The sequence below is a fragment of the Panthera pardus genome, unplaced genomic scaffold (genome assembly GCF_024362965.1).
Source record: "Panthera pardus isolate Hobbes unplaced genomic scaffold, ASM2436296v1 HiC_scaffold_10, whole genome shotgun sequence".
Lineage (NCBI taxonomy): Eukaryota > Metazoa > Chordata > Mammalia > Carnivora > Felidae > Panthera > Panthera pardus.
The window spans coordinates 74,165,319-74,189,565 of record NW_026526655.1 but is presented as its reverse complement, the minus strand read 5'-3'; the positions used below and the strand labels follow the sequence as shown (position 1 = coordinate 74,189,565).

Genomic DNA, 24,247 nt, shown 5'->3' with positions numbered 1-24,247 from the left:
CTTCTCATAAGCATACCACACAATAGAGCAATAGAGTCACCTCTAAAAAGATGAGGAAAATAAAGGCATATATATATATATATATATATATATATATATACATATATACACACACACACACATATATATATACATATATATATATATATATATGTCTCCTCTGTATTAGGAGTTTGTTGTTAGACTTGACAAATTCTAACACGCTAACACTTAAGTGCAGTCACTGTGCATCCAGTGTTTGAGAAAACTGTCCTATTGTCTTTCAACAATTATATCTCTTAAGCATCCTTTATTAAATCATATTTAAAATGTCTGACTTGGAATATATAATCAAAGTAATACGAAAACAAACCAATCATACACATTTCACCACACTCGCTTTATACGCTTTATATAGAGAAAAACTCGAGTTGATGGTCTGGATTAAATTTAACTTTTCCCCCAGAATCTGTGAAAATTCAATTCAAAACAACAACCTTTAGCAAAATCCCACTATATATCTGGCTCTAAGCTAAGGAAAAGCAATGCTGAATTTTGTAAAACATTGTCTCTGCCCAGAATGAGCCTACAGTCTAGTAAGAGATCAACATACCCACTTCCATAGAATAAAAGACAGAAAATGGTACAAAGGATTTCAAGAAGACAGAACTGAGAGACTGATTTCTTCTTGGGATGGGGCAGGAGTTCTCTTTAAAGGAGGAAGATAAATTTAGAGATACTAGTATAATTTCAATAGTTAGATACAGTGGTTATGGAAAACTCAACATTTCACATACGGATGAGGGTCCAAACGGAGTCATCAAGAGGAGAAAACAGAGAGAGAACTGATCAGAGACTGGTAACAAGGCTGGTGTTTCAGGAGTGTGGGCTGCTTAGTAAGAGACAGCTACCAAGCACCTTACAGGGACTGAATGGGTAAGGGCTCTTATCTACTATGCTAAATACTTTGGACTTGATTCAATAATCAAAGGGGAATCACTCATTTTTTTGAGCAGAGGTATAAGTCAACTAAGTGGAAATTTTAGGGAAATTGACTTGATCGTAAGATAATTGGAGGGAAAAGAGCTAAAGGCCAGTTAGACTAATGTCATAATCTTAGAAATAGGCAATAAAGGCTTGAACCAGAGTAGTGTCCATTCGGGAAAATGGGAAAGAGGAGAAGCCAGCAGTACAGAAGTATAGGAATAGGACTTACATAGTGACTCTTAGGTACAAGGCACAATGGGAGTGCAAGCTGAACTCTGAGCCATACTGAGGGTGATGATACCTTGGGCAGGAATGGCAAGGAACCTAATGATTTCGCTCCACTGTTGGACTCCATTTTCACTGCCACTTCTGTAGCCAAGCTCCTACAAACAGTGCTCAACCTCTGAGGTCCAAAAATCAAACTGCATTGGAAAATCTAATCCTCTCCTTATCCCATGCTACAGAATTCATTTGTAATGGCAGGTCAACAATTGTTGAGATTGTGTAGTTTTCTAAAAACAGTAATTCTGAAAGCCGCACTAAATGGGTATCTTGAACTCAGCTAGATAATCAGAGTCTGACCATCCCTTCAGACTAATGTCCAATCAGAGAATCTGACCTGAGCATCCAAAGACTGTAATGGAATTTGTTTCAGTTGCTTCCTCTTCCTGTATGAGACAACTCTCACTGGGTACCAAGAAGTCATACTCTACTAGTGAATCTTATCAGTAGAGGAAGAACGTGGCCTTTAATGACCTATTCAAGAGTAATGTTTTATTAAAGTAGTTTAAATGTTAAAAATAATAATGAACTAAAGGGTAAATGAACCCAAACAATACATATGGGTGGAGAAGCCAATGTAGGCAAACATGACAGAAAGCTCCTATGGGTCACTGAGAAACATTTAGCCAAAGATATTGCCCTTGTGTCTCTGTTCGGTTTTTTCTAAATGCACTTAAATATGAACACAAGCTCTTTTAAAATTGTATCTCTGGTTCTAAGCTCTTGTAAGCACATCATCACGGAACCTTAATGATCGTATGGTCTCCCTCTATTGAGGCCAAACTAGGAGGAAGAGTAGAGCCCCTGGAGCTTGAATTTCCCCAGGTAAAACCCCCACAAGGGAGGCAACGAGTATGTGTACTGCAGGTGTACATGTGAATGTGGAAGGAGGTGGGGGAAAGATTATTCCCAGGGGCCAGGCTGGTCTGATTTGGGGTTATCGGTTTGAGTGATGTGACACCAAGAGACGACAAACGTGTCAATGTCCAGTGAGCAGAGGTGATGGAGAGCTGACTGAGGAAACCACGTGTGAGAGGATGAAGGGCAGGACAGAGGAGAAGATACACAAACAGAAGCGACAAAATAAGATGTAATAGGAATGGGTTTTGAAACAAATTCTGTGAACAGGGACTTCCCTCGTGTTTCCATATCTCCCTGTGCATAGCCCATCCCGCTTTTCTTGTTCAGGAGATGTGTTCTTTGATGCCAGACCTCAGCGGGTGTTAGAGACTTAATGTCGGTACAGAAGGCCCACAGAGATACCATTGTGTCAAAGCTTTTCTCTCATAGGCACCTATAATAATTTTTGCCACGAAATCTAAGAGCCAACAGGACGCAGCCTGGACACTTGGCCCTCACCTTTTCTACCCCAGGCTTTCACTTCCATACTCATGTAACCACTGCCAAACCATTACTCGGGCTCTTGAGTCATCCAGGTGAGTTTCACTAGGACGGGGCAGGGCTTTATGCACCGACTATGGTCCCTAGAGGATGCAGTTTTCAGCACACCTGCTCACATGAAACTCAACACGGCATTCGTCCCAGTTTCTCCTGCACAGTCAAATGGTACTTTTCACACACCTTTTTGGCAAAGAAAACAGCTCAAATGCATCTGCGGTTACCCCAGGGGAATCATTTTATAAGAATCTTTTCTTTTTAAATATAATTTATTGTCAAGTTAGCTAACATACAATGTGTGCTCTTGGTTTCAGGGGCAGATTCCCATGATTCATCGTATAAGCACCTTTTCTAGCAACCACTAACCATCGTCTCTGGTGAGATTTTATACCTGAATCTTCTTTCTGAGATGATGGGCAGCATCCTCATGAGAATGAGCCATCCCCCCTCTTCCCTTGTTAGCCCAGTTCAGAAGTGCAAAGAACTTCTACCTGTTCCTCCTCCTAACCAGGATTCAACAATTCAATTTCCTGGACATTGATTCATCATCTACTATGTACAAAGCTATGAGATGAAGTTCTGGAAAATAGAGGGATGAGCCTAACATGAAAAGCTACTTGGGGGATAACTGTATTTTATAAAGATGACCTCATAGATATCCCATAGGCTTTCCTTACAATGTGATTTTTGAGAGGCAGGATATACATTCTATTCCCTTGAGTCTAGATAAGGCTGTGGCTACTGCAGAAATATGCTATGTGACATCCAAGGTTAAGTTATTTAAAAAAAAAAAAAAAAAAAGGAGTTTCTATCCTGTTCCCTTGAGATGCACGCAACCCAGCCACCATGCTCTGAGGAAGCCAAGTAGGTCCATGGAAAGACCATGTGTGGGTGTCCCGGCCACCATGTTACTTGAAGTTCCAACAGAGAGCCAGCATCAAACACCCACATAAGAGCAACTGAGCCTTCCCATGATTCTAGCCCTACCTCTGAGCCACCCCCACCAATACTGAATGGAGCAAAGATTATGTTCCCCTTGGGCCTTGCTCAAATTGTTGATATGTGAGTAAAAAAAAAAAGAAAAGAAAAAGAAGAAGAAGCATTTATTTTAACCTCTGAGTCTTAGGATCACTTGTTACTTAATGATAGATAACCAGAACCATCATGCATAGCATGATGTCCTCAGAGAGCTCACAGTCGATTTAGGGAAATAAGCATGTTCACAAATGACTATGATATGTCAAGGTATAACACAATTACCTTAGGAGATCCACAAATGAAACTGAATATGCGTGTGTATGCATGTATATCCGGGCTTATGCATAGGCAACTCTGAATACATTAAAAATTCATACCAGTTACCTCTGTGGAGTAGTCTTTGGGGGTAAGGGAAGGAAGACTTCTTTTTGTCTACCTCCTTGTATGTTTTAAGCTTCACCCTATATATGGACTTACTTCCGTAACCACAGAAACTGTTTAAATGTCTAAAATAATGATAAAATAAGTTGAAGGAAAAAGCTAGACTTTTGCTGCAAGCACCTTACGGGGACAGAATGCAATGAAGCCATTGGGAAGAGCTGCCTCTTCTCTCTCTATGCTTCTGTTTTCACATCTGTAGAAAATAGGACCAGCCTCCGAGGGTTCTGTGAAAATTTAAATGCTGTATGAGCACCCAACGCCGGTAAGCACTCAACAAATAGAAATGAAAAGATCTAAGAGATCCTGAACTGCTGAGTGTTGCCATGGCACGCAGACAGAGGGTCCCAAGTCACAGAATCAGACTGTTGCTTTAGGAACAAAGACATTGTCTCTCCTACTGAGAGTAGAGGATAAAACGGAAGCAGCCCTGTTAGGTGTCATTACAAGAGACAGTGTATGATGGCAGTGATTATAATGTGAAAACTTCTGCAAATGCTACACGGACCTACTCGTTTTCCAAAATGTGAAGAGACCACTAAGAGAAAACTTTCTATCCCAGTTCCCCATTCTGCTTCCCCTTTCATGATTTTCATTGGGTGTAACAACTTGTCTGCGTCTTACAGATGACTGCCATCCACAGGCGGCAAGGTCAGTGTTTACAGTACTTTTGCATCTAGTGTTCAGCTTTTCCCTGTATCTTGAGAAACTAGGCATTGTCTCAGCTACATCAGGGGAACACTGATCTTTCCATTTGTTCTCATACATAGTTTCCCCATTCAAGTTATATAGGTCACCCAAAAGATAGGGAGGGATAAGTTAACTTCTTCGTCGTCAAAGTGCCCCACGTTCTAAAACGTTGGTGACAACATGATCTATTTCTAGAGGTATGAAGGTTTGGAGCACTCTAAAAGAAATGGAGAAGGTGAAGCCAGCCAGCCATGAGATTACGTGATGGGTGAGTATAACCATAGTATTTTCATAATTGGCAATGAGTTATCTTAAGTGTTGTATGTTTCAGGGCAATGGCATCATCACCATGCTTGCAAAGTCAAATGAGTAACGAGCAGTTCCTCTCTGACTCAGAAATTTCTGTTGTTTCCTGTTTGATTTAACTTCCCCAAGTATCTTAGAAACAGATAAAATATTGCTTCAGCTTCTTCAAGGTGACCAGACTTGATATTTTTTTCTTATGGACCAGGTGTTTCACCTCCTCCAAGCTTCTGGCACGTCAGGAACCGTGTTGTATCTCCATTTCCCTTTCCTTAACTTAGCCGTGAAGCCAGCCTCTCAAATGCAAGAGAACTCTCTATTCCCACAATGAATTAAGCAACAACAAAAATAGCAAAAGAAGAGACATCATGCTAAATGTGGTCAAGAGCCAACTTGTTCAATTTTGCGAAAATTTAGCCACTTGAAATCCCTTTTTAAACAGGGATAAAATTAAATAAACCAAGAGAATGACTAAGTAACAAACAAATCTTGCTGATTCCATCACTGCATAACGCATATGAGGAAATGTCTGTGTGAACTGAGATGAATACGAAGAGTACACCGTACAAACTATGTACCCGGAGTTCCCTCTCATACCTTGAGTGGAATTGGACAGGGGCATGAAGCATCCCTAATTAGCTCTATAGGAGCTTGTCTTGACGGGGACAAACACAACCTACAAAGGTTCCGTGGCGACGCTTAGCTGGGACTTCTGAAAGATGGTTCAGGTCTCTAGCAAAAATAGTAACAGTAACAACTGGACACAAGATTTATGTGATATGGCAGTCATCCCAGCCCTCCTCCAGACCATTTTCCCCTACTTTTCATTGTCACTGCTGGTGGCAACATTCTGGAAAGAAAGTGAAAGGAAGGCCATGTTCAGATAACAATGAGTCAATGATTCTTTTATACCTTTTAAGTACCCTTTTATCATAAGTCTTTGGCACAAGAGGTACCTCAACAAGAAGGCACTCAGTGGAATATGAATAAGGTCTGACGATCTTATGTATAACTTGTGACTATAGTTGAGAACACTGTATATTATATCATTGAAATTTTCCAGGAGAGTAGAACTTAAATGAAAAAATAAAAGGGTGAGGTGATGGATGTGATAATTACCTAATGAAGCAAATCCTTTCACAATGTCAAAATCATTGTGTTGTACACTTTAAATAGCTTACAGGGGTACCTGGGTGGGTGGCTCAGTTGGTTAAGCATCTGTCTCTTGATTTCGGGTCAGGTCGTGATCTCATGACATCAAGCCCCTCATGGGGCTCCATACTGACAGCACGGAATCTGCTTGGCATTCTCTCTCTCCCTATCTCTCTGCTCCTCCCCCACTCACATGCTCTCTTTCTCTCTCTCAAAATAAATAAATAAACTTTCAAAGAGTAAAACTAGGGGCGCCTGGGTGGCTCAGTTGGTTAAGCGGCTGATTTCAGCTCAGGTCATGACCTCACGGTTGGTGGGTTCGAGCCCCTCGTTGGGCTCTGTGCTGACAGCTCAGAGCCTGAAGCCTGCTTTGGATTCTGTCTCCCTCTGTCTCTGCCCCTCCCCCACTTATGCTCCATTTCTCTAAAAAATAAACAAAAAAAATTTTTTAATAAAAAAATAAATAAATACCTTACAATTTTGTCAATTATATTCAATAAAGTTGGAGTGCAGAGAAAGGTGTCTACTGAGGTTGACATTACTTCAAAACAAGAATCAGAGCCCCACTAACGCATGGCATGTGGCTAAATGCACCTTCTATTCTTAGCTGCCCAGGCCATGCCTTTCTCCACCACTAAAAGTGCCTCCTCGATGGTCTAATTAGAACCAATTTGACACCTGCTCTATCTTCAACCCCTCTAAGTAAGAGATTTCTATACTTTCTTAGCCACCTGTCAAAGTGCACATAGGCACAACAGCCCCTCCAGTAGCATAGAAAAAAATTTTAATTAGTTTCTCGTGTTCTTTCTCAGTTTATGTGTTCTTACAGTAAGTAAACCCACATTATAAAGGTGGGTTTTTTTAGATAATAAAAGTTTTAGAGCATGTCAAAGAGTCTGTAGATTTACAGGGTTACCTAGGAATTACTGATGTCAACAATATTGATCTGGTAATCCAGACAACACTTTCCCCTATCCCCAAGAGGAGTGGTTTCAACTACAGTAACTCCGATCATTTTTTTGGCCAAGAAATAACATATCTAAGCCCCTAACGACCAACACGCAGCAGACAGTACAAAACAGAAACAAAAAGAAAACAAAACAGAAAACTAATGCCGGGTGACACTGCTGGTCTGGGGTGGGCTACTCAGGGCTCCTTGCTGATTGCTGACTCTGGGGTCTTCCAGATTGTTATTCCTCTAACAAGGCCTACTTGCCCCCAAGAAGGCCCTTTGTTTGCCTTGTATTATGAAGTACATGTTTACATCCCCACCCCTACCACATTTATGTATTGAAACCCTAACACCCAGTGTGTTAGTATTTGGTGATTAGGCCTTTGGGAGGTAATTATGGCATAAGGGTGGGGCCCTGATGATGGGATTAGTGCCTTTCTAAGAAAAGACAAGTGAGCTTGCCTGTCTCTGATCTTTTTTTTTTTTTTAATTTTTCTTTTGATGTTTTATTTATTTTGGGGAGGAAGACAGAGTTGCAGCAGGTGAGGAGCAAAGAGAGAGGGAGACACAGAATCCGAAGCAGGCTTCAGGCTCCAAGCTGTCAGCACAGAGCCCGAAGCGGGGCTCGAACCCACGAACCGCGAGATCACGACCTGAGCCAAAGTCGGACGCTTAACCGGCTGAGCCACCCAGGCGCCCTGTGATCTTCTCACCATATGACACACAGCAAGATAGAATCGGGCTCTCAGCAGAACCCAATCATGTTGGTACCGTGATCTTGGGCATCTGAGTCCTGTGAACTGGGAGACATAAATGTTTGCTGTTGAAGTCACCCAGTCTGTGGTATTTTGTTATAGAAGCCCAAGACTAAAATCCCTTGAAACCTGTGGCAACTGACACAGCCACCAGTCTCACGGGGCTCTTCTGGACATGTTGCTCCCAGTGTGTCACAGGCCAGGAAGTGCTGCTGGGGCACAAGGGCCTTCTGAACCTCAGGGATTATCAACAGAGCTCAGTAGCAATGCGGTGTTCCCTATTGTATATGAATTTTTAATATGTCCCATAAGCTGAGAACAGTGGCCCAAAGCTTTTCACACTCCCTGTGCCTCCGTAACCTCACCTGCAAAATGAAGATAATGCATCTGTTTTTGCAGGATTGTTCTGGAGATAGCGAACGATGCTTTGAACGGTGCCTACAATATTGTCACTCAACAAAAAAACAACACCAAGCTGTAGTAGAAGTAGCATCAGCCGCACAAGTGGTATCATTTCAGCCTTGCCCAGACAGATCTTCTCTAGTGGGGTTATTCACAAGGTGGGTCCATTCTCAGAGGTCACTCTGGGGCTCGAGCCAGCCTCCAGGAAAGTTAGATCTGCAGTCAAACCCCAGAGGGAACTTTGGATCCAACACGGCACATTCAGAATTTTGTCCACAAAAAGAAATAAACCATTTATGTATTTTTGTCTTTAATGCGTATTAAGTAACACTGAGAGAATGCCCCCAAACGTTAACAAACCAGAACACTACCCAAACTAGAGATTAATGACTGTTGTTTCCCCAGAGCCTGGCCAAGCTTGCTTTGGGCGATTTACTGCCCTATCATCCTGGTGCTTCTGGAATCCCAGTGTGTGCCCGTGTCACATGCATCATGCAGATGCCTCCCATGGAGGAGGGATCTGGAAGCACCAGACAGCTTTGCCACTCTTCTTCAGGCTCTAGATTGCTTCTCTAGGAAATCTCCCCTCTCCAAAAACTATTCTCAATGTCCCTCTTGTGTACTTATGTTCCCACAGCATGGGGGATTTTTCTTACCACCCCACACCATTCATTGGCTTTTTCTCTTCTGTATTTCCCAACAGGTTGTAAGCTGCCTCAGGGCAGGGTCTTAACTCTTTTTCACTTGTATCTCTAGCACCTACCAGAGTGCCCTGCGATAGGTGCTCACTTTGCATTTGCTAAATGAATTACTGAATACTAGAGGTAGAAGCAGTGGCGGGCAGGGTTGACATGAGAAGCTAATAACAACGTCAGGATTTCCAACAGGAAACAGAGGGGCTTTATGTGGCATGGAAGTCTGAAATGGCTCCACACTTCTAAAGAGATTTAGTGACTCGATGGGCATTTGAAACTACCTGTGGACATGCTGGTTTTAAATTAGCACTTTACAACTCTGATTGTGACCTCTGTATTTACAAAACAGCAGCTAAAACCACCACTGTACTACGGGTAGGTATGTCCTCCCTGAAAGAATGAGCTGGCCCAAGTGACAAGATGTTCCTGTAAAGCGGCAGAATACCACTTGCATCTGAAAATCTGGCACCAGGGGTACTGCGTGCAGTGACAGCCAAAACTGCCTTTAGAGATAAAGTGGAGATGAGAGAGGAGAGAAGGTGACCTTGGAGGAGGTGAATTCATAGGCATCATCTCCTAGACCTCACAGAGCAACCAGTGAAACCATGCACAGGCTATGATGATTCATGCCCTGGGACTGGTGATATCACCTTTTGAAATCCAACAGCCAGAATCTCATATCCTGGGCTGATGGAGAGCCCCATGGGATCTTACTAAGAGAGAGGAAAGAAAATGTTCTTCTCTATATAAAACAGTTCAATGATGACTCAATGGAAAATGCAGCTTTAAATACACCTGATTTCTGTGCAAGTTCATTAAAAGTAATTATGTTCATGGTTGAACCAAACACTGATACCTCCTAAAAAAACAATGAAAGTAAACAACATTCTTTTCTACCATACCTACATAAATGGCCACTCACTGTGGGCAGGTAGGCAGGTTAGTGCAAGGGAACATAGGAAGAGATCCCAGGTAAGTTGAGGAGACAGAAACTGAGAGGAGAAACTTGAGTGTGGATCAAGGATCCAGGATACTGGATGTTAGAGCCTGATCCCAGAAGGGTTTGATTAGAACCAAGAGGTCAAGATGAGAACCAAAATGTAGGGAAATAAATCCTCCTGGTCTGGCCATGGAGCAGAGCTTACAAGAGATAAATACATCCAACCTCCCAGGGGAGACAAGCATTTGAAGAAAATAATTAGACCTTCAATTTTCTCTAAGACATTTTATAAAGTTCAATTGAAATGGGGGGGGCAAATTGGAAAATTCTGTGTATATTTATAGAAAAATGAAAGTAACAGCTAACAGACCAATTACATCTACTTTTGTTGCTGCCCTCCTCCCCAGTTTATAATATAGCAGGGACTGGAAAGTTCAGAGATTTAATAACAGAGAAATGCTAAAGACTGAATTCCAAGACTCATTCCTTTTTTTTTTTTAATTTCAAGTTTTTATTTAAATTCTAATTAGTAAACATATAGTGTAATATTGTTTTCAGTGGTAGAATTTAGATTTGTATCATCACTTACATGCAACACCCAGTGCTCATCCCAAGTGTCCTTTTTAATACTTATCACCTGTCCACCCCGTCCCCCCTCCCACCTCCCCTCCAGCAACCCTCAGTTTATTCTCTATAGTTAAGAGTCTCTTATGGTTTGCTTCCCGCTCTCTTTGTTTCCCTTCCCCTATGTTTCTATGTCTAGTGTTTCTTAAATTCTACATATGAGTGAAATGATATGGCATTTGTGTTTCTCTGACTTGACTTATTTTGCTTAGCATAATACACTCTAGTTATATCCATGTCATTGTAAATGGCAAGATTTCATTCTTTTCGATGGCTTAGTAATATTCCATTATCTATCTATCTATCTATCTATCATCTATATCATCTATCTATCTATCTATCTATCTCCCCCTTCTTATTTATCCATTCATCAGTTGATGCGTATTTTCACTCTTTCCATAGTTTGGCTATTGTTGATAATGCTGCCATAAACATGCTGTTGATAATGCTGCATATGCCCCTTCAAATCAGTACTTTTGTATCATTTGGGTAAATACCTAGTAGTACAATTGCTGGGTTGTAGGATAGTTCTATATTTAACATTCTGAGGCACCTCCATATTCTTCTCCAAAGTGACTGCACCAGTTTGCATTTCCATCAACAGCTGTTGTTTCCTGTGTTGTTAATTTTAGCCATGCTGACAGGTGTGAGGTGGTATCTCATCGTGGTTTTGATTTGTATTTCCCTGATGATGAGTGATCTTGAGCATCTTTTCATGTGCCAGACTCATTCCTTTGGAAACATCTTAACCAGACATTTTAGAGGTAACACTGAAAATCTACATGACATCTGTAAAAACATGAATTTGGGCAGAGAACTGGTTTGTTTTAGAAAAACACCAGCTTTTATCAACATATCCCAGGGGATGGACTGGCATCTCTTTTCAAAGTTAGAGACAGAAGCACCCATCCTTGCAGTTTTTCTCTTGACTCCGTTGCTTTGAAGGGGCGGACCAAGAGCATTCATTGTTTCAACATTTTTATTCACTCTAGACTTCCTCCTGGCTCTGCGATCATCTCTGATTTGAGATCATATTTGTGTACCTCTCATCATTTTCAATGATCTGCCCCTCTTCCTTTGTCTCTATTTTGCCCCCATACTTCTTCTTTTGTTTGTTTAAAATAACTTTCCACCCATTCTTGTCTCTGTTTTAAGGCAGCCTGTAAGAGATAGAAATCCCCACCACTACCTGTAACCATGAGGAACATATGTCATGATCTTTCAAGTCCTTTTTTGTTATTATTTTTAACTGGACGCATAAATAATTGCATATCCTCTCTCGCTACACTTAACCATGTTCTCTACTCACTAAGAACTACTCACAACATGATTTTAATTGTAGTGAGATGGTCCACTCTATAGCCATGCCGTATTTTCCAGTTATTACCAACTCATCCAACTTTATTAAATATTAAGTAGTTTCTAACATTTCACTATTAGAAATAATGATGTGATGAAAACTTGAACATAAATAGTTGTCCACGTAACCATTTTCAGAGGATAAATCCTTATATAAAAATATTGGTTTGAAATGATGGATGTTTTAAGGCTGTCTATGGATATTGGTAAAATTTTGGTAGAAATTTTCCATCCATCCTGAAGAACTCCTGACAACCTTGATTACTGCCAGTTAAAACTTGCTCTGTGAAAAATGCCACCTAATTTTTGTTTTAATTTGAGTTTTTGTCTTTCTTGTATTATAGGAGGGTAAGTATTTTTCATATTTTGTTAGCCATTTCCATTCTTCTTTTGTGTATGAAACATTATAATTTCTTAAACATGCTGGTTGTTTGTCTTTTCTTTTTGTCTTATGACATACAGAATTTTTTTATTTTATCCATCGGTATTTTCCTCTGTGATTTTCTTAGTTGTTTTTAAGTTTAGAAAATCCTTTTTCATCCAGAGATCAGATAAATATTCATCTATATTTCTTCCAAGTTATTTTGGTTTAACTATTTAGATTTAACTCCTTAATTTATTTGGAATAAAATGGATAATTATTTTTAGTGGGGGGGAAGGTGCACTAAACTGCATTTTTAAAATCTAAATATCTGCTTTCCTGAATAGCACTGTACAAATACCTAGCTTCTGTTTCATTGATTTATGGTGCTTCATATTTCCTATTAAGTTTTTCAATATTCTATTTCCAGTCTATTTATTTTTATTACATTAAGAGCTATGATCTTTAGACAATGCTATGTTATTCTACTATTTTGTTTTTGTAACTCAGTAGGGTGATTAAGAATCCTACTCTGGAGGGGTGTCTGAGTGACTCGGTTAAGCGTCCGATTTCAGCTCAGGTCATGATCTCACAGTTTGTGAGTTCTAGCTCCACGTCGGGCTCTGTGCTGACAGCTCAGAGCCTGGAACCTGCTTGGTATTCTGTGTCTCCCTCTCTCTCTGCCCCTCCCCGTCTTGTACTCCGTGTCTCTCTCAAAAATAAATAAACGCTGGGGTGCCTGGGTGGCTCAGTCGGTTAAGCATCCGACTTCAGCTCAGGTCACGATCTCACGGTCCGTGAGTTCGAGCCCCGCGTCGGGTTCTGGGCTGATGGCTCAGAGCCTGGAAACTGCTTGGTATTCTGTGTCTCCCTCTCTCTCTGCCCCTCCCCTGCTCATGCTCTATCTCTCTGCCTCTATTTCTCTGCCTCTGTGTGTGTGTCTCTCTCTCAAAAATAAACATTAAAAAAAATTAAAAAAAAAAAAAAAGAATCCTACTCTGGAGCCAGGTTCTTGTTCTCAGATTTAAACTCTACCCTTTACGAGCTATCTAACAATGGGCTGGTCATGGCTTCTCCATGACTCAGTTTCCTTCTCTATAAAATGGGTATACCAATATTACTTCATTCATGAGGTTATGAAGATTAAATTAGTTTGTAAAATAAAATGCTTAGAATAGTGCTTGGCACATAGAGAGTGTCACAGAAGTGTCGGATATTTTTGTTGTCATTATTGTATGTTAACAGGGAAAGTCCTTGTAACCTTTATCTTTCAAAATTTTCGTAACTACTTTATCTGTTTTCCTTTCGGGTAATCTAAATTTTCAAATGGAGTTATATATATTTTTTTTCTGATGATAAACAATGCGTGTTCATTATAAGCACAATTTTCAGAAAATCCATAAATGTAGTTTACAATCACCTATAACCCCATCATTTGGAGACACATGTTTGTAGCACCTGCCTAGGAAATCTCCAAATATTAACTCTTTGTTAGTTGTGTAAAACATCTTATTTTTTTAAAAAAGTTTATTTTGAGAGAGAGAAAAAAATGAGTGGTTGGGGGTGGGGGAACAGAGGGAGAGGGAGAGAATCCCAAGCAGGCTCCACGCTGTCAACATGGAGCCTGACATGGGGCTCGATCCCACGAACTGTGAGATCCTCCCCTGAGCTGGAATCAAGAGTCGGATGCTTAACTGACTAAGCCACCCAGGTGCCCCTAAAACATCTTATTTTGATAGAAGGTGTCTGAGAGGCCAACACACAGAATGGGTCTCTACAGTTAAAAGTAAAACAGTACTATAATAGTTAAATGTCACTTTCACCCAAGTGACTAAATGTCTCAGACCTCTGCCATGTTTAATTTGACAGCTTTGGTTTTGTCTTTCTCTGCCTCTAGTACCAAGTAAACACCAACTGAAGTTGTGAACAGAGAAAAGAGTGTTCTAAGAAAAGAGCATCCCAGCTTTTGGAGATTGCTGTTTTTTTAGGTAACAATGAGTCACTGTAGAGTTACATTGTTCGGAACGGTAACTGTGGTGCAGAATTCTCTGTAGCATTGAGGTAGCTGCACTATCAAAGAGAAGGCTTCCTGGAAGAGGTGTCTCTACTCATCCACCTGTGCTGCTGCCTAGTCATCTCAGGATCTGTGTCTCCTAGTACAACATATAGAGAGGACGTAGAAGACTAAATTGCATCTATCATTTGCTAGACATTCTTTGTCCAAAGGATGGACAAACATGTAACAAATTACTTGGTTCTATACAGATGTGAAGAAATCTGTCATCCATTTAGAAAGCAGATATCTTGGGGCACCTGGGTGCCTCAGTCAGTTAAGCCTCCGACTTTGGCTCAGGTCACAATCTTGCAGTTCGTGAGGCTCAGGACTCATAGCTCAGAGCCTGGAGCCCATTTGCAATTCTGTGTCTCCCTCTCTCTCTGCCCCTCCCCTTCTCTCTCTCTCAAAAATAAATAAACATTATAAAAGTTTTTAAAAAGTAGAAAGCAGATTTCTCTATTTTGGCTACCTATGACTGTTTATAAGAATATATTTTTTAAGTTTATTTTTTATTTATTTTCAGAGAGGGAGAGAGCAAGTGGGAGAGGGGCAGAGAGAGAGGGAGAGAGGATCCACAGTGCACAGGGCTTGATCTCTCCATCCCATAACCTGCAAGATCATGAGCTGAGCCAAAATCAAGAGTTGCTGGCTAAGCCACCCAGGCGCCCCAAGAATGTTTTTAATGTAAGTTAATTCTTAAAAGACTTTCTTTTTTAGAGCACATTTAGGTTCACAGCAAAATGTAACAGAGAGTATAGAGTCCTTATATCCCCTTTGCCCCTACACACGCACAGTCTCTCCCACTATCAACCTCACACTCGGGGATATTTGTTACAGTTATTGAACCTACACTGATACATCATTCTCATTGAAAGTCCAGGGTTTACATTAGGGTTGACTCTTGGTGCTGTATGTTCTATGAGTTTGGAAAAATACGTAATGACATGTATCCACCACTGTAATATTTTACAGATTAGTTTCACTTCCCTAAATATCCTCTGTGCTCTATCTATTCATCCTTCCCTCCTCTGACATGCTGGCAACAACTAATCTTTTTATTGTCCTCTAGTGTTGCCTTTTTAAGAATGTCATATAGCTGGAATCATACAACATGTAGCCTTCTCAGATTGGCTTCTTTTCCTCAGTAATATACATTTATGGTTTCTCCATTGCTTTTCATGGTTTGATAGATCATTATCTTTAGTACTGAATAATATTCCATTGTGTGGACATATCACACTTTATTCATCCACTAAAGGACATCTTAGTTGCATCCAAACTTTGGAAATTATGAATAAAGCAGCTATAAACATCCTTGTGTAGGCTTTTATATAAACATAAGTTGGTTTTGTTTTGTTTTTTTTTTTGTTTTTGTTTTTTTTTTTAGCTCATTTGGGTAAACATCAAGGAGTGCAATCCTTGTATTGTAGGGTAAGAGTATTTTTAGTGTTGTAAAAAACTGCCAAACTCTCTTCCGTAGTGGCTGTACTGTTTTCTCATTCTCATTAGCAACGGATGAGAGTTCCTGTCATTCCACATCATGGCCCCAGCATTTGGTGTTGTCAATAATTTGGATGTCACTGTCCTAACAGGTGTGTAGTGGAATTTCATTGTGATACGGGGATCATACAAATGCTTAACCATCGTCTTGTGTATCTTCTTCAATGAGGAGTCTGTGCGAATCTTTTGCACATTTATTTCATCAGCTTGTTCATTTTCTTACAATTGAGTTTTAGGTGTCCTTTGTACTTTTTGGATAACAACCTTTCATTCGGTATGCCTTTTGCAAGTATTTTCTACCAGTCTGTGGCTTGCCTTTTCATTCTCTTGGCAGTGTCTTTAGCAAATAAGAAGTTTTTCATTTGATATCAATATTTGTCCCCAGAAAGGCACAAATGTTAATAAGCTATTAAGTGTAAGTTTTCCTGCCACCGCGGAATGAACTACTGGAGTCCCAATATTGAGATAAAGAAGCTGGAGGACACCTGCAGCCATCAACTCCTCCCAGGCTCCCTGAGGGAAAGGTAAGTGGCCCCACTGCTCTCAATTGCCACTCCGCACTGTGTCCTCCCCTCCCCCAGTGAAGTCTAGAAGGAAGATTGGAGGGGAAAGAAAAGCAGCAAGTCTTCAAAGTTGTGAGGCGACCTTAATACGGGGTGGGGGAGGGGGAAGACTGATGCTGAGGGTTTTTTATCCGCTCCCCAAGGACACACCTCTCACGGCTGAGCCAAGCGCAGGGGCTGCCAAGAGAGCCATTCTTAAAGCCAGGGAGAGGGGGCTATAGGAGGAGAATGCCAGCATTTCATGACTAACTTGGACATCTGCATATGTAGTTGCCTTGCCAGTTCACTTACTGTATCTATTTGAACTGAGGGAAAAAAGGGACGCGGAGAGAGGGCACAGCCCCGGGACCACTTGCAAGCTTTTGTCTGTGGGCCAAGGGAACTCAGGGGAAGTAGCCAGTTAGTGCAGTCTTGCCATATTCCGTGCACGAGGTCCGTGCACGAGGGCTGGCTGCTGACGAGCAGAGCCCAGCAGCAGTAGGGTGGGTGGTAGTGTTGGACAAGGGGGGTGGTGTTACACGTATAAGATCTTACTGGAGCTGGATCGCCTATACCATTAACTTGGAAAGGCCCCCAAAGGGCCCTCTGAAAACTGCTATATGGACGCCTACCATACAGGGAGCTTCAGCCTGCCAGTCAACCTTAGCCAGAGGAAGAGAAAATCTTTCACAGAAGAAGGATGAAAACCTCACTATTAAATGTGAGAAACTTGGCCTTTTCTTCTCCTTCCTCCCTGCCCCACATCTCCTCAAGTTGTTGTAGTCTGGAAAAGGGAGACAGAGATGGTGTCCCAGAGACAAAGCAAACCCCACCCTCCCATTCTAAGACCTCCTAACTGATGATGTCAAAGGGGATACTTTAAAACCGGCTTGAGGGGCGCCTGGGTGGCTCAGTCGGTTAAGCGGCCGACTTCGGCTCAGGTCACGATCTCGTGGTCCCTGAGTTCGAGCCCCGAGTCGGGCTCTGTGCTGACAGCTCGGAGCCTGGAGCCTGTTTCAGATTCTGTGTCTCCCTCTCTCTGACCCTCCCCCGTTCATGCTCTGTCTCTCTCTGTCTCAAAAATAAATAAACGTTAAAAAAAATTAAAAAAAAATAAAATAAAACCAGCTTGAGACTGAATTTTTATAACAAGGACAACTTTGTTGTCATTTTTTTTTTTTTTTTTTTTTTTTTTTTTACAGAAAAACCGACCAAAGGTCATGGTATCTGTCCAGAGAAAAGAGAATTTTGACAAAGCTTAAGCAACTGGAGACGGAAACATTGTTAATTTCACATGTATGCCCACAGGCCAAGTTCAGACTAGTCAGTAAACTCATTCTTCAGTTTAAAAAACAATGTGATATTGATGTTAAGGAAAAGTGGTCCCCTAAAGTGGTCACAAGTAAAAAGTGAAGGAGGAAGACAATATATGTACACTTTGCATTCTATTTTTTTAAATGTTTATTTGCTTATTTTGAAAGAGAGAGTGAGCGCGAGCAGGGGAGGGGCAGAGAGAAAAGGAGAGATTCCCAAGCAGGTTCTGCACTGTCAGCACAGAGCCTGACTTGGGGCTCTAACCCACAAACCGTGAGATCATGACCTGAGACAAAACCAGGAGTCAGACACTCAACCGACTGAGCCACCCAGGTTCCCCTGAATTGTATTTTTGAATAATGGAAGACCCTGAATTGAGAAACAAACTATACAAGCATACTATGCATGTACTTAGTAGAGTAGAGTTCTGGTATGTTACAGGAATAGAAACATGGATTTTAGAGTTAGAAAGACCTGGCTTCAAATCCCAGCTCTGCCATTTGCTACCTCTGTGACTCCTTAGAATCTTCATGGAAAATGGCCACAATGATGCCTTCTAACAGTGTTAGTGTAAGGATTAAAGAGGAAATATGATAAGCATAATATGTAGGAAGTCACCGTGTTCAAAAATGGTTAGCATTTTTTCCTTCATCATTTATTTATCATTACCATGCGTTATCATGGGTGTTTACTGAGAGGATATGAATAACATCAATAGAAATAACAGCACTGGTTAAATATATTTCAGTTGAAATTTGGGTTTATAGAAAAGCCCAGAACAATTCATGTTTCAGGGTGAACAAAGTTCTTCAAAACAGCTAGCATTTGGCAATAATTTAGGTACCCTAGTTTAGGGACTACATTCCAGGTACAAATACGAATGCTTTGGGATTTGCCCCACTATCTATGCCTTATCACAGTGCGTCAGGGCTAGAAGGGCACTTAGGGAGGAAAGTAAGGCCCAAAGAGGGTAAATGATTTTCCCAGGGACAGTCTGGTTGCATCTCACCCCCACTGGTCCTTCATACCCCCCGTCTATCAATTTGTTGGCTGTTGCAGTCATAGCATACATTTTGGTGCCTCTAAATTTTATCTTTGTCTTTTAAGAAAGACACCTAACAAAGGTATCAGCCTGTTTCCTCTACTCTTCATGCTTCTCCTTGGGAGAGTCCCTGGCAACGGTCACATGCACGCGAGCCAGACGGTTCAGTACAACCTGACATTGCACTGAAGTGCCAGAAAAGGATTTCATTTCATGACAGTCTATTTGATTTGTAGTCCCTGTTCCTTTCCATTTTTCTCTTCATTCATTACTCCTCCCATGGAGAGTGGGTGGCAGATAGGAACAACTTGCCGAATTTGGTGCATTTCATTTTGTTCCCTTTTAGAAGTTCTTACAATGGTTTTCCTGAGGAAAATCAATTAACTATTGACATAAATACTATTTGGGGATCAATTATAATTCCAATTAACTGTGCCATCTGGGTGGCTTATTACCACTCCTGGGAAACATTTGTAATGGTGAGAAAGGGTGCCTCCTGTCCTCATGTTTATGCTTTTTCCAGTCTGTGATCTATCTTCAGACCTTGCCCCTGGACCCCCAAGATCCAAGAACTAGCCTCCTGTTGGTTAACCCTGTCTCTGTCTTCCCGGAACCATTTTCCTGGCCACTGAGGTCTTAACCACTGACATTTCCCTTCTCTCCCCACTGCAAGAGGTAATATTTACTAATTGCATTATTGTATACCCCTCCCCTAAGTGCTTTCTGTGCATCATTAAACCCCTGGAGGTAGACAAGATGGCCGTCCTCAAAAAGGAGGAACCTGAATTTCCAACAAGAAAAGCACTTTGCCCACCGCCACAGAGGATTCAAACCCAGGTGTGTGTGACAAAGGCATGGCTTCTTCATCTCAACTGCTATGAGTCTCTCTCACAGCCAGGCTCCTGGCGGGCTCTGAACAGTCTTCTCATGAGGTTAACAAGCTAGAGAAACCCCACACATTTTCTGCATCTTTTACAAAATGAAGATCCCCAGGGATATTCCCCCACCACTCCACCCTGACTGGCTGAATCAGAATCACTACAGGTAAGACCCAGGAACCAGGACTCGAACACTTGTCATACTTGAAAAAGTTTGAGATCCACTGCCCTGTGTTTTTGATGCCAACTGTCCTTTAAACAAACCTTTCCTGGAGGCAATGCCCTGCCCCCTGGTGGCCTAACCCAAAAGTGTGACTGCCGTAATGACGGGTTTGAGGGAATTCTTGATGATACACTCACTGATCACCTTTTGACGGACAAATTATTTGATTGGGTTTCAGCTGCCTCTGTCTGAGTTCTGCTTACTTTATTCAGGCCCATCACACAGAAAGTACCTGAAAGCAATTGGCTTGCTGACTTGTTTCTTGTTTGTTTGTTTGTTTGTTTGTTTTGTAGCAGCTACAAAGAGAGATCGATTTTTGTTCAATAAATGTTTGATTGTTTATTCTTTGCAGATGATACGGAGCTAAGGACAGAGCTTCTGTCCTTAGAAAGACTAGTGTATATATAGATAAGAAAATACCTAATTCTTTTCCCTAAACACACACACACACACACACACACACACACACACACACAAAGAGAGAGAGTTTCCATGAGCTGCTTTGCTCTGCCTTCATCATTAGGATACCATGTTTGAGCTCTAGTGCTTAGCCAGTTTAAACTTGGCTTCTCACCAGCTTTTTCCTTTCTCTTAATAAGAGCTTATAACTTTCCAGGCCATTCTCTACTCTTTTCCCTTTTCCTGGCCATAATGTCACACTCCTGTATTTATTGGACCTTTCTGGCTGTTACCAAAAATAGCACGCATGTCACAAACACCACATCTGCCTTTTACAGAACACATTCCCACCACCAAATCTGCTGACCCTATAATATAAGAAAAAGTAGAAGAGATCTAGTGACAAGAACAACAAGAACAAAAAAGAGAGACCGAGTAACAGCAAGTAGAAGCCCAAAATATTTAGGAAAGAAACCCCAAAGAGCCAATCAGCTTACTCACTAAACACTTGACTAAGGACTTCCCAGTAATAATTCCCTCAATATTTTATTTATCTTAATATACAACACTTCGTTCAATCTTGTTTGCTTCCTCCCCGCCCCGTCCCCAAGAAAATAACACAAGAGGAGAATCAACCCGCGCGTTGCAAACTCAAACTTACCATAGAACTTTGGTTGGCAAATCTCAGACAGTGATTCCTCCTGGTCTCCAAGCCAGGCCACATGAGGTTGCCTGCCGTCTGCTCTACATGAATTTACAGCTCCATGCAATACCACAGGACACTGATGTTCTGAAAAAGAAATTTGATCTCATCCTGATTCATACCGCCCTTCTCCTCTTTCCTGAAGGGGGATCCCGTGTGTTTATTTTAGGACCTGGGCAAACTGTCTAGTTTCAAATACCTCACAAATAAAGAGATGGGAAAAAAACCCCGTAACAATTCAATAATACCTATGTGATTTTCAAGCCCCAAACAAATGGGAAATCATGGCTCTTTATTTTATAATGAATCAAGTGGGAGAAGAAACCATTTCTTATCTGGAGTCACCCCCAAATAAATGTTTCACGGGTGGCTTCTATGGGGACACTGAGGTCTCAGAGTTTCAAATGCTGCTTACTATAACCTAACCACAAAATATACTCAGCTTGTGTTTGTTTTCAGATTAATAAGTCTAATTTAATTGGAGAGAAGTTTCCTTCCACAGTTTCTTAAAACAAAATCGAAGACTTTTGGTTTATTTAGTGCTGTCAGCTAAACCCAGACTTACCTCAGTTTTTTCTTTGAAGCAAGACAGACATCGTTTGTGTGGTCTTTTTAACAGGGAACCATGTTAGTTTTTGTCCACATAACATTTGTTTCCAGTCCTTAGGAACAATAGAAAGAGAGAGCAAATTTGCTACATGTACAGCAACCAGCATATGAATATGTATTATGGAAAATTTTCCACACACAGAGAAAACCTCATGATTTGCTTTGGAAAACAAGTCACTTCAAAGTTGTGGAAAATAGGACCTGTTCCTTCCTTTAAGGCAAACTCTGCCGCTGATACTCAATTTGGTTTTTCTGCTTGTAACCAGCTCTCCCTGAATTACTTTGAGATGTTTGTTGTGTGTGATCAGCTGAGAGTTAATATATTGTAACCTCAAAACAAAAACACCCAAACAAAAAATCCAAACCTCTTTTTCTTGAATTTGTTCATAAAGGACAGCCATTCTTAATAAAACAAAACACAAACACAAAAACCTTTTGTTTCCCAGATCACACTTGAACTGCTTAATGATCGAGTTCTTAGAAATAAAGGCAATTTTTATAGTCATAAACACATGGGAAAACATTGAAGCCTGTATCTATTGAGATACAACTCCTTTATTTGCCACTCTCAAATATTTAAATATTATGGAGAAAGTGGTCACGACAGTTGAAATGTACCCATACAGAAGATATCTGGTTTGTCCTATGAGTTCCTTGTAATGCAACTGTATTTTCTGCCAGTGACTTGTCAAGGCTTTGTATTATGTGTTTAAAACTACATACATTAAAGAAACCACCCATGTTGGCACATTCTCCCAGTCGCCTGTATGACATCCTCTAGTTCTCCTTCAGAATCTAGTCCCCATGGGTCAGCCTGTCTGCCCTAACAGCTCCTTCCATGGCTGGGAAGCCCTCTATACACTATTTGCTCTAAAGGTCATTAGGATCAACCCCAATTCCATTTCCCCAGAGTGTCTTAAGGAAGCCTGAAAGAAATCTTTCCAGCGTTTGCTCTGTCCCTACCTCTCCTGTAGGGCTGGAGGTGGCTGGAGGAAGGCAGGAAGACCCGTGCAGCTGTCCTCTGCGAGATGCTGGCCTGGCATGGAGCTGGGGGAGGGCACAGTGCGAGCAGCTGGAGGAAGAGAAGGAGGAGTAATTCATGTGCCACTGCAAACATGATACAATGCCAACAAAAACACCATTCTTTTTCCCAAGAAGTTCAAAGCGCTTTGCAAACATTAACTCATGAGCCCAAGTAGTCATGGAGCAAATATTCCTTTATTATGCCCTTAGGGTAACCACTGCAAGCAAAGTCAAGAGAAAAGGGACTCTCTTCATTGTTTCATTATTCCTCAGGTATTTATTGAGCACCAACTATGTGCTGGGTATGAGGGGCAGAAGAACAAACAAGACAGACATGGTCTGCGCTCCTACAGCAGCAGTGGGGGGCACGAAGCACCAGACTCCACTGCATACGCTTCTTTATGCTTTGTGTTTGTCCAAATTGTTTAATGGAATTTGTTCCATTCTTCAGAATGTCTATAATGTGCTAAGTGCTGAGCAAACACACAACAGAAAAACTTTTTAAGCTACCTGTAAATCGCATTATGAAGACAGGAATTGGGAATATCAACTCAAAGTGCTTTCTTTTAAGATACCATAAACAAAGCTTTACTGGGAGCAGTCCTGTCTCTTGCAATGTTTATGGAATTACTGTGGTCGAACAAGGAGAGTTAAGATCAGTAACATCATACCAAGCAGTTTATATAAATAATCTGGCTTTCTAAAAATGATTAATCAGATGAGCAAGCATATTTGGTGAAGCAGAGAGCCATTATCCACAGGTCTTTTCCTGACTCCTTTTTATTTTATGTGAAAAGATGGCTGATGGGATGCAGAAAATGACTTATGCCAGTTCTGAACCCTTCTCTTCAGGCAATGGATTCCAGATATTTTAGAGTATAGGGTTATCTAAGACTAACTAGACAAGAGTCTGGTAACTGCTTTTAAAAAATGCATGACTTTCTGATGAATCAAGAGGGAGGTAAGCCTTTATGTTTTAAAGATGTTAAGTAAGGATTCTAGTCTGTCCTGGGAGTCACTAGCTCAACCCACTTTGAGGCTGAACATAGAGGCTGTTGCACTCCTCTGTCAGCAACTTACACATATTTTAAAAGTCTAGGGAATTATAGCACCACTTTAAACCCAGCCTTCCTCCCCAGCAAACACTTCCCTACTGACAGAAAATATTAGAGGTCTAATGTTGATCTGCCACTCAAGCGTATAGGTTAACACACAAACTCAGTGAGATTCAAGCCCCATATCTTAGTCCTTAAATAGGGTCTTCGTTTGGCCCCAAACTGCCTTTCCAGCCTCAACCTCCCCCTCCGTTACTCTCGTCACAGCACGTATGTCCATAATGCAATATCACGCTCTGCCTTTCTGCCTTGAAGGCTGCTCCCCTGCCTCCTACTCCAACACACACACACACACACACACACACACACACACTTTGCCCACCTGGAAAATTTTTCATTCTTCAAGATTAGATGAATTCTTTTGGTTATTTCTTCCTCAACTCCCACACCGCCACCTTATCACATATTTATTTATATAGGTCTCTAAAGCTTGAATGTCTCAGGTCTTGAGATCATATTTTATTCCTTTGTATCTTCAGCAGCTAGTATTAAATTTTTGATGAAGTTAAATTTTCTACAGAACATCAATATAGCACTTATGGAGGCTG

The 24,247-nt window shown here is 41.2% G+C and overlaps 1 protein-coding gene across 4 annotated transcripts in view; it reads right to left on the bottom strand.

The window, feature by feature from the left end:
• Positions 1–22,626, bottom strand: part of CYTIP (cytohesin 1 interacting protein) — a 76,439-nt gene extending 53,813 nt beyond the window's left edge. Inside the window, exons 1-3 of one of the 4 annotated variants that reach the window (XM_053908653.1) lie at positions 22,525–22,626; positions 21,518–21,614; positions 20,911–21,039 (exon numbers count right to left, since the gene is read on the bottom strand). In XM_053908653.1, the coding sequence (XP_053764628.1) occupies positions 20,911–20,973 (63 nt within the window). In that variant the 5' untranslated portion in view covers positions 20,974–21,039; positions 21,518–21,614; positions 22,525–22,626. Of the gene's footprint in view, positions 1–20,910; positions 21,040–21,517; positions 21,615–22,524 lie in introns of those variants that run through there. The other 3 variants (XM_053908649.1, XM_053908648.1, XM_053908651.1) reach the window with 3 other exon arrangements.
• Positions 22,627–24,247: the final 1,621 nt, after the last annotated feature.